Consider the following 17,142-nt stretch of genomic DNA (forward strand, 5'->3'; position numbering starts at 1 on the left):
ATAAAAAAAAATATATAAAATCTACTCCACTTTGTATGACTGTTTCATGAGGTTGATAATTCCCTTTATACATTTTACTTAAACCCACATTTGTTTATTCCATTAACTAAAAGCTTGATATATAAATAATAAATCATTAATATAAATGAACTACAATGTTTTTTTTTGGATTATGCAAGAAAAGTGCATGTGAATATATCATAATTTCCAAGCACTCCGTGGTACAACATGAATAATGAGTGCCAGGCTTGCAAATGCAAACGGAGTGCGCACATGTGCAGTACCTTACCCCTGATGTCACAGGCAAAAATACATCTGCACATTGACATTGCAATCATCATCAACAGAGGAGAGGTCACAAATACACATGCAGTAAATAAAAATGTCAACTGTGCACGTGAGCATTCATAACAAAATGTATGCAAAATACTAATTAAATGAGGTGCAATGATTGGATATAGTAAAATTAAGTTGCTCTATGCCACGCCCGGTATTTTAGTAGACTGACTTGATTTCGGCACGCTGAAAGATTTAAAAGCAAGTCTTTATTAAATATTTTTTATATTTTATAACATGATGAAAGTCCTTCATCTAACCTCACCTTTACCAGATTATTGCAAAACCAGTAGACTCCTCCCATATGAAGCAACATGTCAAATGTATGAAGGGAACGGCTATCCACCCAGCCTTTTTCTAGTGTGGCACTGAATGTCCCTCGAAGAACTTCCTTGATTGGCTTTTTAGGGGGCAGTAGGTTCATGTAAGGCACTGGTTCACTGCCTGTAGCTGTAAACTTTATCTGTGTAGCAGTCTGCTGGAGGACCTCTGAGCACATGTTCTCAAGGATAGAGCTCATGATGATAACACTGGTAGGGAAAAGAAAGAGACCAGAAGAGATCACACGAGAAAGGAAATATTAAAAAGGAAAGCATTTATGAGATGACCATGGGTAAATTTAGAGGGAAGGTAGTAAAAATAAAAAGAATGACAAAATTGCACAACGTATAGTAAGGATTTCTATTTTATAACAAGAACATTAAAAGGCCACAGAAAAGAGACTAATACAAACAATCAATGTATTCAGTAAATCCTGCTCTTCAGCAAGACATCCCGAATAATAGCTACACTCACCGTTCACTATAAAATTGCAGCGTGTTATCCCCAAACATCGGGGAACCCAACTGTCTGATCATTTGCAGAGACTTGTCCCTCTCATCCAGTCCCAGCATCCTGACATGAGCCACAAGCCATGCCACCGCGCACACTGCCAAACTGCACACCTTCCCTTTAATGTTGTCTGTAATTTTCTGATAGAAAGAGAAGGAAATGTATGAGAAATACAAAACAAGTCCTGATGCCTATGTATTAACAGGGAAAAGGTACATGTCCTGATGTATGAAGGAATATGTAGAGTTGTGAATCTTTCAGTTTTAGGAACTGTGGGGTTAATATATTGGTTCACACGTTACAAAATTAAACCTAAACATCAATATCTTTGTATTAAGAGGAGATGAGAATAATGTGTTCAAAATGAATATGTACAGTATCTCACAAAAGTGAGTACACCCCTCACATTTTTGTAAATAATTTAATATATATTTTCATGTGACAACACTGAAGAAATGACACTTTGCTACAATATAAAGTAGTGAGTGTATAGCCTGTATAACAGTGTAAATTTGCTGTCCCCTCAAAATAACTCAACACACAGCCATTAATGTCTAAACCGTTGGCAACATGTCCAAATTGGGCCCAATTAGCCATTTTCCCTCTACGGTGTCATGTGACTCGTTAGTGTTACAAGGTTTCAGATGTGAATGGGGAGCAGGTGTGTTAAATTTGGTGTTATCGTTCTCATACTCTCTCATACTGGTCACTGGAAGTTCGACATCGTACCTCATAGCAAAAAACTCTCTGAGGATCTGAAAAAAAGAATTATTGCTCTACATAAAGATGGCCTAGGCTATAAGAAGATTGCCAAGACCCTTAAACTAAGCTACAGCACGGTGGGCAAGACCATACAGCGGTTTCACAGGACAGGTTCCACTCAGACCAGGCCTCGCCATGGTCGACCAAAGAAGTTGAGTACACGTGCTCAGCGTCATATCCAGAGGTTGTCTTTGGGAAATATACATATGTACTGCCAGCATTGCTGCAGAGGTTGAAGGGGTAGGGGGTCAGCCTGTCAGTGTTAAACCATGCGCCGCACACTGCATCAAATTGGTCTGCATGGCTGTCGTCCCAGAAGGAAGCCTCTTCTAAAGATGATGCACAAGAAAGCCCGCAAACAGTTTGCTGAAGACAAGCAGACTAAGGACATGGATTACTGGAACCATGGCCTGTGGTCAGATAACACCAAGCGTGTGTGGCGGCAACCAAGTAAGGCGTACAAAGACAAGTATGTCTTGCCTACAGTCAAGCATGGTGGTGGGAGTGTCATGGTCTGGGCCTGCATGAGTGCTGCCGGCACTGGGGAGCTACAGTTCATTGATGGAACCATGAATGCCAACATGTACTGTGACATACAAAAGCAGAGCATGATCCCCTCCCTTCGGAGACTGGGCCGCAGGGCAGTATTCCAACATGATAACAACCCCAAACACACCTCCAAGACGACCACTGCCTTGCTAAAGAAGCTGAAGGTAAAGGTAATGGACTGGCCAAGCATGTCTCCAGACCTAAACCCTATTGAGCATCTGTGGGGCATTCTCAAACGGAAGGTGGGGGAGCGCAAGGTCTCCAACATCCACCATCTCTGTGATGTCATCATGGAGGAGTGGAAGAGGACTCCAGTGGCAACCTGTGAAGCTCTGGTGAACTCCATGCCCAAGAGGGTTAAGGCAGTGCTGGAAAATAATGGTGGCCACACAAAATATTGACACTTTGGGCCCAATTTGGACATTTCCACTTAGGGGTGAACTCACTTTTGTTGCCAACAGTTTAGACATTAATGGCTGTGTGTTGAGTTATTTTGAGGGAACAGCAAATATACACTGTTATACAGGCTGTACATTGTAATTTCTTTAGTGCTGTCACATGAAAAGATATAATAAAATATTTGCAAAAATGTGAGGGGTGTATATATGTGAGAAAATGTGAGATACTGTATATATTACAAGGAATAACATGCACCTATATATCAGTTATAGAGGTGAGAATTATATTCAGTTTATATCCATGTATTCTAGGTTTCATATGTCTCAGACTGATACCTGAATGTCTTCAAAGGACAAGACTCCATTTTCCCAGGCATTGTGAACCTCTAGGATTGCAGCTGGTATACTCAGGCAGACTTCATGCCATTTTGTTTGACTACAATAAATGAAACATTCAACTCAACGACACAAAGATAAAAGTTAAAAGCAAAGACTATTTTCCTGCTTATATATGCAAAATTAGACCCAAATAAAAAAAAAGCTATAAAAAATATTTTTTCTATGCACATACACTAGTTTAATTTCTGTGGAGGTGTTAAGCAGAGCAACCAGGGCTTCCACTTTGGGGAGGTCAGGATGTCTGAAGCAGGGATGCTCTGGATTCAGGACTTTGCCCTCTCCTGGCATACATGTCTGCATCCAGCTCTCAAAGAAAAGAGTCTCAGAACATGCTCCTCCATCTGACAGGATCATCTGTAAAATGAACACAGCTTTGTTTGGATATTATCCAGATGGGGATGAAGACATTACATTTATGACTAATCCAATAGCAATGGCTGTTTCCACAGTATTTTCTTTTCTCTCTATTTGTCTAAAGCACTGCAGTTAACTGTTCATTTAAAAGGACATTGTACACATATCAACGCAACAGTACAATGCAGGACAATTAAAATGAAAGGGATATGAAACACAAATATTTTCATTTATGATTCAGATAGAGCATGCACTTTATTTCTATTATATAATTTATTTTGTTCTTTTTGTATCCTTTGTTTAAAATAATACCTAGGAAGGCTCAAAGCTGCTGATTGGTGGCTGTACATATATGTCTCATGTCATTGGCTATCAGCTAACTCCCAGTAGTGCACTACTGCTCCTTCAACAAAAGATACCCAAAGATTGAAGTAAATGAGATAACAGAAGTAAATTGGAAAGTTGTTTAATATTTTATGATCTGTCTAAATCCTGAAAGAAAAAACTATTGGGTTTCATGTCTATTTAACAATAAGCATTGCCATGAAAAGTACATTTAATAGTTGTTATATTTTTTTTACCTTAAATATTTTCACTGTGCCGTTTGTGTAAAGCAATGCAGGGCCGCTCGCAAAGGACAGAAGAAAAACCTTCAGCGAGCACAAACCCAACCAATCATAGGTGGCATGCAAACTAACCCTTGACACCCACTAATATGCAGAGTGCTCACATGCTAGTTCGTGAGCGCTTGCAAGCGCAGACCAACAAATCAGTATATGGATATGATTACTTATATGTAGTAGACATTTTTAGGAAGATGTCACATCCCAGTTATAAAAAAACAAAGTGGCTGCATGTCTTAAGTATAAACATTTATCAATACCAAAATGTGGCTTCCTCCACTATCAAGCCTAGAACTTTGGCCCTATTCCATTCTTTTCGGACAGCGCTAGCTGTGAGGAGCTTACATTGAGCTCATCACAAAATCCACACTAGCACTTACTTCATGAGGGAATCCCACACAAGCACAGTAATCTATAACACAAAGGGCACACGCAGGGATATGCAGCTAAGTATACTCACAGACGTATGCATTGAAGACTGCAGGGTTTGGTAAGGGGGCTGAAAAATGGCAGTATTAAATATTTAAAAATAAATATACATGCACACACACACAAGCTTTTGCACAAAATATCATATAGATGACAGTAAAATGTCAGAAAAAAAAACGATAGTAAAAGCCCCCAACTAATTCTGTGTACAATGTCCTTTCTTTTTAATATTCCTTTTCAAAAATTGACTATTCCTTGGTATTTAGGCAGGAACGATTTCTTATTCAGTATCATGCTAAAACATCACAGTTCCTTACAACATGAAACAAACACAAACGGAATATTACAAGAGAGCGCATACATACAATAGTGTTTGTAACATATAAAGAAAGCTAAATGAGATCTTTAGCATCTTTCCTTGGAGCAACAGGTTGTGCCGATTGTATGACCTGTGCAGCATGTGATTAACTAACAATGCCCCTTACCTCTGAGCCGTAGGTTTGTGCCACATGGCAGAGCATCAGGAAGGATATATCAAAAAGCAGGGCACGGACAGAGGCAGCCTTTGCTGTAAAGACAGAATATGTCAGAAAACATAATTTATGTAAGAACTTACCTGATAAATTCATTTCTTTCATATTAACAAGAGTCCATGAGCTAGTGACGTATGGGATATACATTCCTACCAGGAGGGGCAAAGTTTCCCAAACCTTAAAATGCCTATAAATACACCCCTCACCACACCCACAAATCAGTTTAACGAATAGCCAAGAAGTGGGGTGATAAGAAAAAAAGTGCGAAGCATATAAAATAAGGAATTGGAATAATTGTGCTTTATACAAAAAAATCATAACCACCACAAAAAAGGGTGGGCCTCATGGACTCTTGTTAATATGAAAGAAATGAATTTATCAGGTAAGTTCTTACATAAATTATGTTTTCTTTCATGTAATTAACAAGAGTCCATGAGCTAGTGACGTATGGGATAATGACTACCCAAGATGTGGATCTTTCCACACAAGAGTCACTAGAGAGGGAGGGATAAAATAAAGACAGCCAATTCCTGCTGAAAATAATCCACACCCAAAATAAAGTTTAACAAAAAACATAAGCAGAAGATTCAAACTGAAACCGCTGCCTGAAGAACTTTTCTACCAAAAACTGCTTCAGAAGAAGAAAATACATCAAAATGGTAGAATTTAGTAAAAGTATGCAAAGAGGACCAAGTTGCTGCTTTGCAGATCTGGTCAACCGAAGCTTCATTCCTAAACGCCCAGGAAGTAGATACTGACCTAGTAGAATGAGCTGTAATTCTTTGAGGCGGAATTTTACCCGACTCAACATAGGCAAGATGAATTAAAGATTTCAACCAAGATGCCAAAGAAATGGCAGAAGCTTTCTGGCCTTTCCTAGAACCGGAAAAGATAACAAATAGACTAGAAGTCTTACGGAAAGATTTCGTAGCTTCAACATAATATTTCAAAGCTCTAACAACATCCAAAGAATGCAATGATTTCTCCTTAGAATTCTTAGGATTAGGACATAATGAAGGAACCACAATTTCTCTACTAATGTTGTTGGAATTCACAACTTTAGGTAAAAATTCAAAAGAAGTTCGCAACACCGCCTTATCCTGATGAAAAATCAGAAAAGGAGACTCACACGAAAGAGCAGATAATTCAGAAACTCTTCTAGCAGAAGAGATGGCCAAAAGGAACAAAACTTTCCAAGAAAGTAATTTAATGTCCAATGAATGCATAGGTTCAAACGGAGGAGCTTGAAGAGCTCCCAGAACCAAATTCAAACTCCAAGGAGGAGAAATTGACTTAATGACAGGTTTTATACGAACCAAAGCTTGTACAAAACAATGAATATCAGGAAGAATAGCAATCTTTCTGTGAAAAAGAACAGAAAGAGCGGAGATTTGTCCTTTCAAAGAACTTGCGGACAAACCCTTATCTAAACCATCCTGAAGAAACTGTAAAATTCTCGGTATTCTAAAAGAATGCCAAGAAAAATGATGAGAAAGACACCAAGAAATATAAGTCTTCCAGACTCTATAATATATCTCTCGAGATACAGATTTACGAGCCTGTAACATAGTATTAATCACGGAGTCAGAGAAACCTCTATGACCAAGAATCAAGCGTTCAATCTCCATACCTTTAAATTTAAGGATTTCAGATCCGGATGGAAAAAAGGACCTTGTGACAGAAGGTCTGGTCTTAACGGAAGAGTCCATGGCTGGCAAGATGCCATCCGGACAAGATCCGCATACCAAAACCTGTGAGGCCATGCCGGAGCTATTAGCAGAACAAACGAGCATTCCCTCAGAATCTTGGAGATTACTCTTGGAAGAAGAACTAGAGGCGGAAAGATATAGGCAGGATGATACTTCCAAGGAAGTGATAATGCATCCACTGCCTCCGCCTGAGGATCCCGGGATCTGGACAGATACCTGGGAAGTTTCTTGTTTAGATGAGAGGCCATCAGATCTATCTCTGGGAGCCCCCACAATTGAACAATCTGAAGAAATACCTCTGGGTGAAGAGACCATTCGCCCGGATGCAACGTTTGGCGACTGAGATAATCCGCTTCCCAATTGTCTACACCTGGGATATGAACCGCAGAGATTAGACAGGAGCTGGATTCCGCCCAAACCAAAATTCGAGATACTTCTTTCATAGCCAGAGGACTGTGAGTCCCTCCTTGATGATTGATGTATGCCACAGTTGTGACATTGTCTGTCTGAAAACAAATGAACGATTCTCTCTTCAGAAGAGGCCAAAACTGAAGAGCTCTGAAAACTGCACGGAGTTCCAAGATATTGATCGGTAATCTCACCTCCTGAGATTCCCAAACTCCTTGTGCCGTCAGAGATCCCCACACAGCTCCCCAACCTGTGAGACTTGCATCTGTTGAAATTACAGTCCAGGTCGGAAGAACAAAAGAAGCCCCCTGAATTAAACGATGGTGATCTGTCCACCACGTTAGAGAGTGCCGAACAATCGGTTTTAAAGATATTAATTGATATATCTTCGTGTAATCCCTGCACCATTGGTTCAGCATACAGAGCTGAAGAGGTCGCATGTGAAAACGAGCAAAGGGGATCGCGTCCGATGCAGCAGTCATAAGACCTAGAATTTCCATGCATAAGGCTACCGAAGGGAATGATTGAGACTGAAGGTTTCGACAGGCTGTAATCAATTTTAGACGTCTCTTGTCTGTTAAAGACAAAGTCATGGACACTGAATCTATCTGGAAACCCAGAAAGGTTACCCTTGTTTGAGGAATCAAAGAACTTTTTGGTAAATTGATCCTCCAACCATGATCTTGAAGAAACAACACAAGTCGATTCGTATGAGACTCTGCTAAATGTAAAGACGGAGCAAGTACCAAGATATCGTCCAAATAAGGAAATACCACAATACCCTGTTCTCTGATTACAGACAGAAGGGCACCGAGAATCTTTGTGAAAATTCTTGGAGCTGTAGCAAGGCCAAACGGTAGAGCCACAAATTGGTAATGCTTGTCTAGAAAAGAGAATCTCAGGAACTGATAATGATCTGGATGAATCGGAATATGCAGATATGCATCCTGTAAATCTATTGTGGACATATAATTCCCTTGCTGAACAAAAGGCAATATAGTCCTTACAGTTACCATCTTGAACGTTGGTATCCTTACATAACGATTCAATAATTTTAGATCCAGAACTGGTCTGAAGGAATTCTCCTTCTTTGGTACAATGAAGAGATTTGAATAAAACCCCATCCCCTGTTCCGGAACTGGAACTGACATAATTACTCCAGCCAACTCTAGATCTGAAACACAATTCAGAAATGCTTGAGCTTTCACTGGATTTACTGGGACATGGGAAAGAAAAAATCTCTTTGCAGGAGGTCTCATCTTGAAACCAATTCTGTACCCTTCTGAAACAATGTTCTGAATCCAAAGATTGTGAACAGAATTGATCCAAATTTCTTTGAAAAAACGTAACCTGCCCCCTACCAGCTGAACTGGAATGAGGGCCGTACCTTCATGTGAACTTAGAAGCAGGCTTTGCCTTTCTAGCAGGCTTGGATTTATTCCAGACTGGAGATGGTTTCCAAACTGAAACTGCTCCTGAGGACGAAGGATCAGGCTTTTGTTCTTTGTTGAAACGAAAGGAACGAAAACGATTGTTAGCCCTGTTTTTACCTTTAGACTTTTTATCCTGTGGTAAAAAAGTTCCTTTCCCACCAGTAACAGTTGAAATAATAGAATCCAACTGAGAACCAAATAATTTGTTTCCCTGGAAAGAAATGGAAAGTAGAGTTGATTTAGAAGCCATATCAGCATTCCAAGTCTTAAGCCATAAAGCTCTTCTGGCTAAGATAGCCAGAGACATAAATCTAACATCAACTCTAATAATATCAAAAATGGCATCACAGATGAAATTATTAGCATGCTGGAGAAGAATAATAATATCATGAGAATCACGATTTGTTACTTGTTGCGCTAGAGTTTCCAACCAAAAAGTTGAAGCTGCAGCAACATCAGCCAATGATATAGCAGGTCTAAGAAGATTACCTGAACATAGATAAGCTTTTCTTAGAAAAGATTCAATTTTTCTATCTAAAGGATCCTTAAACGAGGTACCATCTGACGTAGGAATGGTAGTACGTTTAGCAAGGGTAGAAATAGCCCCATCAACTTTAGGGATTTTGTCCCAAAATTCTAACCTGTCAGGCGGAACAGGATATAATTGCTTAAAACGTTTAGAAGGAGTAAATGAATTACCCAATTTATCCCATTCCTTAGCAATTACTGCAGAAATAGCATTAGGAACAGGAAAGACTTCTGGAATAACCGCAGGAGCTTTAAAAACCTTATCCAAACGTATAGAATTAGTATCAAGAGGACTAGAATCCTCTATTTCTAAAGCAATTAGTACTTCTTTAAGTAAAGAGCGAATAAATTCCATCTTAAATAAATATGAAGATTTATCAGCATCAATCTCTGAGACAGAATCCTCTGAACCAGAAGAGTCCAAAGAATCAGAATGATGGTGTTCATTTAAAAATTCATCTGTAGAGAGAGAAGATTTAAAAGACTTTTTACGTTTACTAGAAGGAGAAATAACAGACAAAGCCTTCTTTATGGATTCAGAAACAAAATCTCTTATATTATCAGGAACATTCTGCACCTTAGATGTTGAGGGAACTGCAACAGGCAATGGTACATCACTAAAGGAAATATTATCTGCTTTAACAAGTTTGTCATGACAATTATTACAAACAACAGCTGGAGGAATAGCTACCAAAAGTTTACAGCAGATACACTTAGCTTTGGTAGATCCAGCAGGCAGTGGTTTTCCTGTAGTATCTTCTGGCTCAGATGCAACGTGAGACATCTTGCAATATGTAAGAGAAAAAACAACAAATAAAGCAAAATAGATCAAATTCCTTATAAGACAGTTTCAGGAATGGGAAAAAAATGCCAAACATCAAGCTTCTAGCAACCAGAAGCAAATGAAAAATGAGACTGAAATAATGTGGAGACAAAAGCGACGCCCATATTTTTTGGCGCCAAATAAGACGCCCACATTATTTGGCGCCTAAATGCTTTTGGCGCCAAAAATGACGCCACATCCGGAACGCCGACATTTTTGGCGCAAAATAACGTCAAAAATGACGCAACTTCCGGCGACACGTATGACGCCGGAAACGGAAAAGAATTTTTGCGCCAAGAAAGTCCGCGCCAAGAATGACGCAATAAAATGAAGCATTTTCAGCCCCCGCGAGCCTAACAGCCCACAGGGAAAAAAGTCAAATTTTTGAGGTAAGAAAAAATATGATAATTTAAAGCATAATCCCAAATATGAAACTGACTGTCTGGAAATAAGGAAAGTTGAACATTCTGAGTCAAGGCAAATAAATGTTTGAATACATATATTTAGAACTTTATAAATAAAGTGCCCAACCATAGCTTAGAGTGTCACAGAAAATAAGACTTACTTACCCCAGGACACTCATCTACATGTTTGTAGAAAGCCAAACCAGTACTGAAACGAGAATCAGTAGAGGAAATGGTAAATATAAGAGTATATCGTCGATCTGAAAAGGGAGGTAAGAGATGAATCTCTACGACCGATAACAGAGAACCTTATGAAATAGACCCCGTAGAAGGAGATCACTGCATTCAATAGGCAATACTCTCCTCACATCCCTCTGACATTCACTGCACGCTGAGAGGAAAACCGGGCTCCAACTTGCTGCGGAGCGCATATCAACGTAGAATCTAGCACAAACTTACTTCACCACCTCCCTTGGAGGCAAAGTTTGTAAAAACTGATTTGTGGGTGTGGTGAGGGGTGTATTTATAGGCATTTTAAGGTTTGGGAAACTTTGCCCCTCCTGGTAGGAATGTATATCCCATACGTCACTAGCTCATGGACTCTTGTTAATTACATGAAAGAAAATGGATATTTTAAGAATAAAGAAAAAATAAATAAATTGGGACAAAAATGAAATGTGACCCGAGAAAAAGTAAACTGTAGACAGAAAACACAAATGAACTTACAACTTTCTGCACCAATATGCCTGGTAAACTCATTCAGCCTAAAAAAGAAAGGAAGATAATAGGTTATACAAACCAGAATACAATGTTAATCATTATTTAATTATACATTCGTAAATCTTTTCTTGCATTTTCAACATGCTTTCCCCACCTATAGATGTAAATAAATAAATGTAGAAAATGATATGTAAAAAAATAATAATATAAAATGAAATATACCCCTATTCCATCAAATTCCTAATATTTTTGAAAATAATTCTTTCACACTGAAAGAATACACAGACCCCCCCCCCCCCAGTTATTCTCTCCCACTTACACTTTTTACTTCTATGGTGCATATTGTAGAAAAACATGAGCAGTCACACTTCTGAATTTGTTCATTTCTGCTTCTAACTTACTGGATAAACTTGCGGGCAAAGGATTTCAGCTTGCCAGTTGCAGCTGCGGCAGCCAAGAGGAGGTCGAGGCTTTTTCCAGACAACATGTGGCCCAGAACACCAAGGAGCCCTTCTGGGGACTTAGAATGGTCTGCATCCATTGTCTGTGGAAGAAAGAGGAATATGCATATGAATGTCAGCCATATATCAATCTGCATATAAATGTCAGCCGCTATTCCAATACATCAGAAGTGCTTGCAAAAACACTGTACGCATGTTTAGGAGCTATTTGCTTCTTTTTTTAAGTCATTCCAATCAAACAAAAATAAATAAATAAAAACACTGTTTGAATTCAGGAAATTGCCCAAATTAAGTACATGATATAATAGGGACATTTTCTACAAACAACTAGTATAATAAAAAGTCACTGCTCTAGCTTTTTAAGGGACTTTACTCAAAACAAATGAAGTCAAAGCAAAAAATGAAATTTATGCTTACCTGATCAATTTCTTTCTTTCTTGACACGGGTGAATCCATGGATCATCATCAATTACTGTTGGGAATAAGCTGTTAAGTATCACTTCCCTTCCCACAAACCCCGGTCATTCGACCGAAGGAAAAGGAAAGAAAGGAAATAAAACAAGGTGCAGAGGTGCCTGAGGTTTGTATTAAAAAACCTGTCTGAAAACAGGGAGGGCCGTGGACTCACCATGTCAAGAAAGAAAGAAATTTATCAGGTAAGCATAAATTTTGTTTTCTTTCTAATGACACGCTGAGTTCATGGATCATCATCAATTGCTGTTGGGAATCAATACCCAAGCTAGAGGACACATGATACGGGAGGGACAAGACAGGTAACCTAAACAGAAGGCACCACTGCTTGCAGAACCTTTCTCCCAAAAGAAGCCCCAGCCGAGGCAAAAAAAATTTGAATTTATAGAATTTTTGAAAAAAAAAAAAAAATGTTCTACAGAGGCCTCTTTCTTGAAGGCCCAAGAAAAAGACACCGCCCTAGTGGAGGGGCTGAACATCTCTCAGGAGGTTCATAAGCCCTACGATTAACACTTCTCAACCAAAGAAGAGGAGAAGTGGTAGAAGCTTTCCGGCATTTATGTCTATCCAGAAAAACAACAAAACAATGCAGAAGACTGACTAAAGTCCTGAGATTGTAGACAAAATTTAAGGACCAGCACAACATCTAAGATGTACAATAAACGTTCTTCATGAGAAGAAGGAATAGGACAGAGAAAAGAAACAATTTCCTGAATTTCCTGTCCGAAAAGACCATACGAAGAAAACTAAACTTGGTACGAAGAACTGTCTTATCTGCCAGAAATACGAGATAAGGAGAACCACACTGCCAAGCTGAGAGTCCGGAACTCTCCAAGCAGAAGAAATAGCAGGAAGAAACAAAACTTTCCAAGATAACTTAATATCTATGGAATGCATAGTCTCAAGCGGAGCCTGGAGAAAACTTTAAGAACAAGGATAACAAATTATGCTTACCTGATAATTTCATTTCCATCGAGGGGAGGAGAGTCCACGGCTTCATTCATTACTATTGGGAATTAAGAACCTGGCCACCAGGAGGAGGCAAAGACACCCCAGCCAAAGGCTTAAAATACCTCCCCCACTTATTCTGCCGAGGAAACCAGGAACAGTAGGAGAAATATCAGGGTATAAAAGCTGGCAAAACATGAGTAAATTTAGGTCCGCCCCACGGAGATACGGGCAGGAGCCGTGAACTCTCCTCCCCTCGATGGAAATGAAACTTTAGGTAAGCATAATTTATGTTTTACATCTAAAGGGGAGGAGAGTCCACGGCTTCATTCATTACTATTGGGAACATATACCAAAGTTCTAGAGGACATTGAATGAAACCGGGAGGGTAAAAGGCGGACCCTAATCTGAGCCTGCAAAACCTCTCTCCCAAAAACAGCTTCCGCAGAAACAAAAACGCCAAATTTGTAAAACTTTGTAAAAGTTTGTAAGGAGGACTAGGTAGCCGCCTTAAAAATTTGCTCCATAGAGGCCTCATTCTTGAAGGCCCAAGATGAAGCCACAGCCCTAGTTGAATGAGCTGTGATCCTCTGAGGAGGCTTATGTCCCGCTGTCTCATAAGCCAAGCGAATCAAGCTCCTCAACCAAAAAGACAAGGAAGTAGCAGAGGCCCTATGCCCCTTGCGCTTCCCAGAATACACCACAAAAAGAGATCTAGACTGTCTGAAATCCTTTGTAGCCTGAAGATAGAACTTCAAGGCACTAACCACATACAGGTTATGAAGTAACCTCTCCTTTGAAAAAGAAGGGTTAGGACATAAGGAAGGAACCACTATTTCCTGATTGATGTTACGGTTAGACACCACCTTGGGGAGAAACCCCAACCCAGTGCGAAGTACAGCCTTATCCGCTTGAAACACCAGATAAGGAGGATCACATTGCAAGGCAGCTAGTTCAGATACTCTGCGTGCCGATGCAATAGCCAACAGGAAGAGAACATTCCAGGATAGAATCTTAATTTCAATGGAATGCATAGGTTCAAACGGAACCCTCTGCAAAACCCTAAGGACTACGTTTAAGCTCCAAGGCGGAGCCGACTGTCTAAAGACAGGCCTGATTCTAGACAGAGCCTGAACAAAAGATTGAATGACAGGGAGCTCAGCGAGTCTCCTATGCAACTAAACTGATAAAGCCGAAATCTGTCCCTTTAGGGAACTAGCAGCAAGACCCTTCTCCAAACCATCCTGGAGAAAGGCCAGAATCCTGGATACCTTCACCTTATGCCAAGGATATCCATGCTTCTCACACCAGGATAAGTAAGTCCTCCACACCTTATGGTAGATGCGACGAGTGACTGGCTTCCTTGCCTGAATTAGAGTATCAATCACACTTTCCGAAAAGCCTCTCTTGGCTAAGACTAGGCGTTCAATCTCCCCACAGTCAGCCTCAGAGAATCTAGATTTCGATGTTGAAAAGCACCCTGTGACAGCAGATCCCTGCGACAGGGTAACCTCAAAGGCGGAGAGGATGACATCCCCACCAGATCCGCAAACCACGTCCTCCGAGGCCACGAAGCAGTAATCAGAATGGCCGAGGCCCGCTCCTGTTTGATGCGTGCCACTACTCGAGGAAGAAGTAGAAGCAGTGGAAAAATATAAGCTATGCTGAATCCCCAAGGAACCACTAGGGCATCTATCAGCTCTGCCTGGGGATCCCTGGACCTCGACACGTATCGAGGTAGATTGCAATTGAGTCTGGACGCCATGAGATCCATCTCCGGCGTTCCCCATTTGTGACAAATCTCTGCATACCTCAGGGTGAAGAGACCGTTCCCCCGGATGATGATCAACGTTTCGTGACCTTATGTCACTTAATCATGCTCTCACAGAGAGAGCATGATTAAGTGACATAAGGTCACGAAACGTTGCTTATTTTAACTTGATCCTTCAATAAAAGATGAATGTTTTATACCCATAAGTGCTGGTGGATTATATGAATTATTAAGTGATTTAGAGGAGTTGCAGTTTTTCCTCTCCACCGTGCACATTCAGTGGTGCTGTATTCACACATGGTGTTGGATTACCTCTTGAACTAGGGGCAGAAAAGATCTGATTGTTTCCTTTTGAACGATGGAACACTCAGAAACTTGTTCAAACATTTTAGGTCTAGAATCAGGCGGAACATGTCCTCCTTCTTTGGAACCACAAAAAGATTGGAATATTACCCTAGACTCTCTAGAAAGGCCTCTCTCTTCTCTGGTCTTGAAGACAGGTTTGACAGGAGGAAACATAATTTATGTAAGAACTTACCTGATAAATTCATTTCTTTCATATTAGCAAGAGTCCATGAGCTAGTGACGTATGGGATATACATTCCTACCAGGAGGGGCAAAGTTTCCCAAACCTCAAAATGCCTATAAATACACCCCTCACCACACCCACAATTCAGTTTAACGAATAGCCAAGAAGTGGGGTGATAAAAAAAGTGCGAAAGCATATAAAATAAGGAATTGGAATAATTGTGCTTTATACAAAATCATAACCACCACAAAAAAAGGGCGGGCCTCATGGACTCTTGCTAATATGAAAGAAATGAATTTATCAGGTAAGTTCTTACATAAATTATGTTTTCTTTCATGTAATTAGCAAGAGTCCATGAGCTAGTGACGTATGGGATAATGACTACCCAAGATGTGGATCTTTCCACACAAGAAGTCACTTAAAAAGGCAGGGACAACAGCCTCGACTTGGAGGTCATGTCCGCAGTCCAAGATTTTAGCCACAGAGCTAACCAAAAAACCTGATACCTTAGCATTCTGGCGAATAATTTGCATATTGGCATCGCAGATGAAAGAATTGGCGACCTTCAGCGCCTTAATCTTCTCCTGTATCTCGTCGATGGATGTCTCCCCTTCGACCATGTCACACAGGGATTCGCACCAATATGTCGCAGCACTGGCGACCACTGCCACAGCCGCTGTAGGCTGAAAAACAAACCCTGTGAGCTGAAACATCATTCTCAACATGTTTTCCAGCTTTTTATCCATGGGCTCCTTAAACGACAAACTATCCCCTAGGGGAATAGTCATCCACTTCGCGAGCGTAGAGATAGCCCCATCCACCTTGGGAATGGTCCCCAACAGCTCAAGCTGAGAGTCCGGAACGGGAAACAGTTTTTTAAAAGCAGAAGGGGAAAAGGTGACCCTAATCGCTCCCATTCATTTTTAATAATATTTGCCATCCTAACGGGAACTGGGAAAGTCTGAGGCACCACCCTGTCCTCGTACACCTTGTCAAGTTTAGGAATTGCAGGTTCCTCCGGGATCTTAGGTTCTGGAACCTCTAGAGTAGCAAGTACCTGTTGCAGCAGAAAACGCAAATTTTCTATCCTAAACCTATAACCAGGCTCCTCCGCAGCAGGAAGCCTAGATGACACTGACTCCGACCCAGAATGGTCCTGCTCCGAAGAGTCGGAGTGGGTCTTGACCTCGTATAGAGCCTCTGGATCTGCCATCAGCGAGGACAAACCCTGGGTCGAGCCTCCATGATACCACGTTCTGCTAAGCGCAAGCGTAGGGTGTAAGGCATGGATCACCTTAGAAACCGCCGATTCCAGTTGGTCTGCAAAGTTTGACGGCCAACGAATCTCTCCCGAAGAAGTAACTGTTTCACCCCGGGGTGCTGCATGTGCAACAGGAGATGAATGCAGGGTACGCACCTCACGGGACTAAGAACCCTCAGAGGTGGACGGCTCAGTAGTACTAGACATCCGTTTACATTTACAAAAATGGCTGCGCAAGATTCCCGCAAGTCACCTGAAAGTTCCACACATTGCCAGAGCCTCATCTCGCACGTAACGCAGAAATGAAACAATATTATGTATAACCCCCCCACCGTTCAATAATCCCCCTTCCAGGAATATTAACCCTTGATTCTGTAAAGATAAAAAGGCGCCATACCGTGACCCTGACTTCTATGTTATCATCATTATCATCATCAATAAAAAATGAAACAACCTTACCAG

General features: G+C 40.6%; 1 protein-coding gene across 2 annotated transcripts in view; it reads right to left on the minus strand.

Moving 5' to 3' along the window:
• The window catches only part of MED24 (mediator complex subunit 24), a 222,609-nt gene that overhangs the window by 113,238 nt on the left and 92,229 nt on the right, over positions 1-17,142 (minus strand). For both annotated transcript variants that reach the window (XM_053698182.1, XM_053698175.1), the window contains exons 14-20: positions 11,641-11,783; positions 11,246-11,283; positions 5,167-5,249; positions 3,448-3,629; positions 3,213-3,312; positions 1,132-1,307; positions 602-866 (exon numbers count right to left, since the gene is read on the minus strand). In XM_053698182.1, the coding sequence (XP_053554157.1) occupies positions 602-866; positions 1,132-1,307; positions 3,213-3,312; positions 3,448-3,629; positions 5,167-5,249; positions 11,246-11,283; positions 11,641-11,783 (987 nt within the window). The remainder of the gene's footprint in view (positions 1-601; positions 867-1,131; positions 1,308-3,212; positions 3,313-3,447; positions 3,630-5,166; positions 5,250-11,245; positions 11,284-11,640; positions 11,784-17,142) is intronic.

The sequence above is a fragment of the Bombina bombina genome, chromosome 1, assembly GCF_027579735.1.
Source record: "Bombina bombina isolate aBomBom1 chromosome 1, aBomBom1.pri, whole genome shotgun sequence".
Lineage (NCBI taxonomy): Eukaryota > Metazoa > Chordata > Amphibia > Anura > Bombinatoridae > Bombina > Bombina bombina.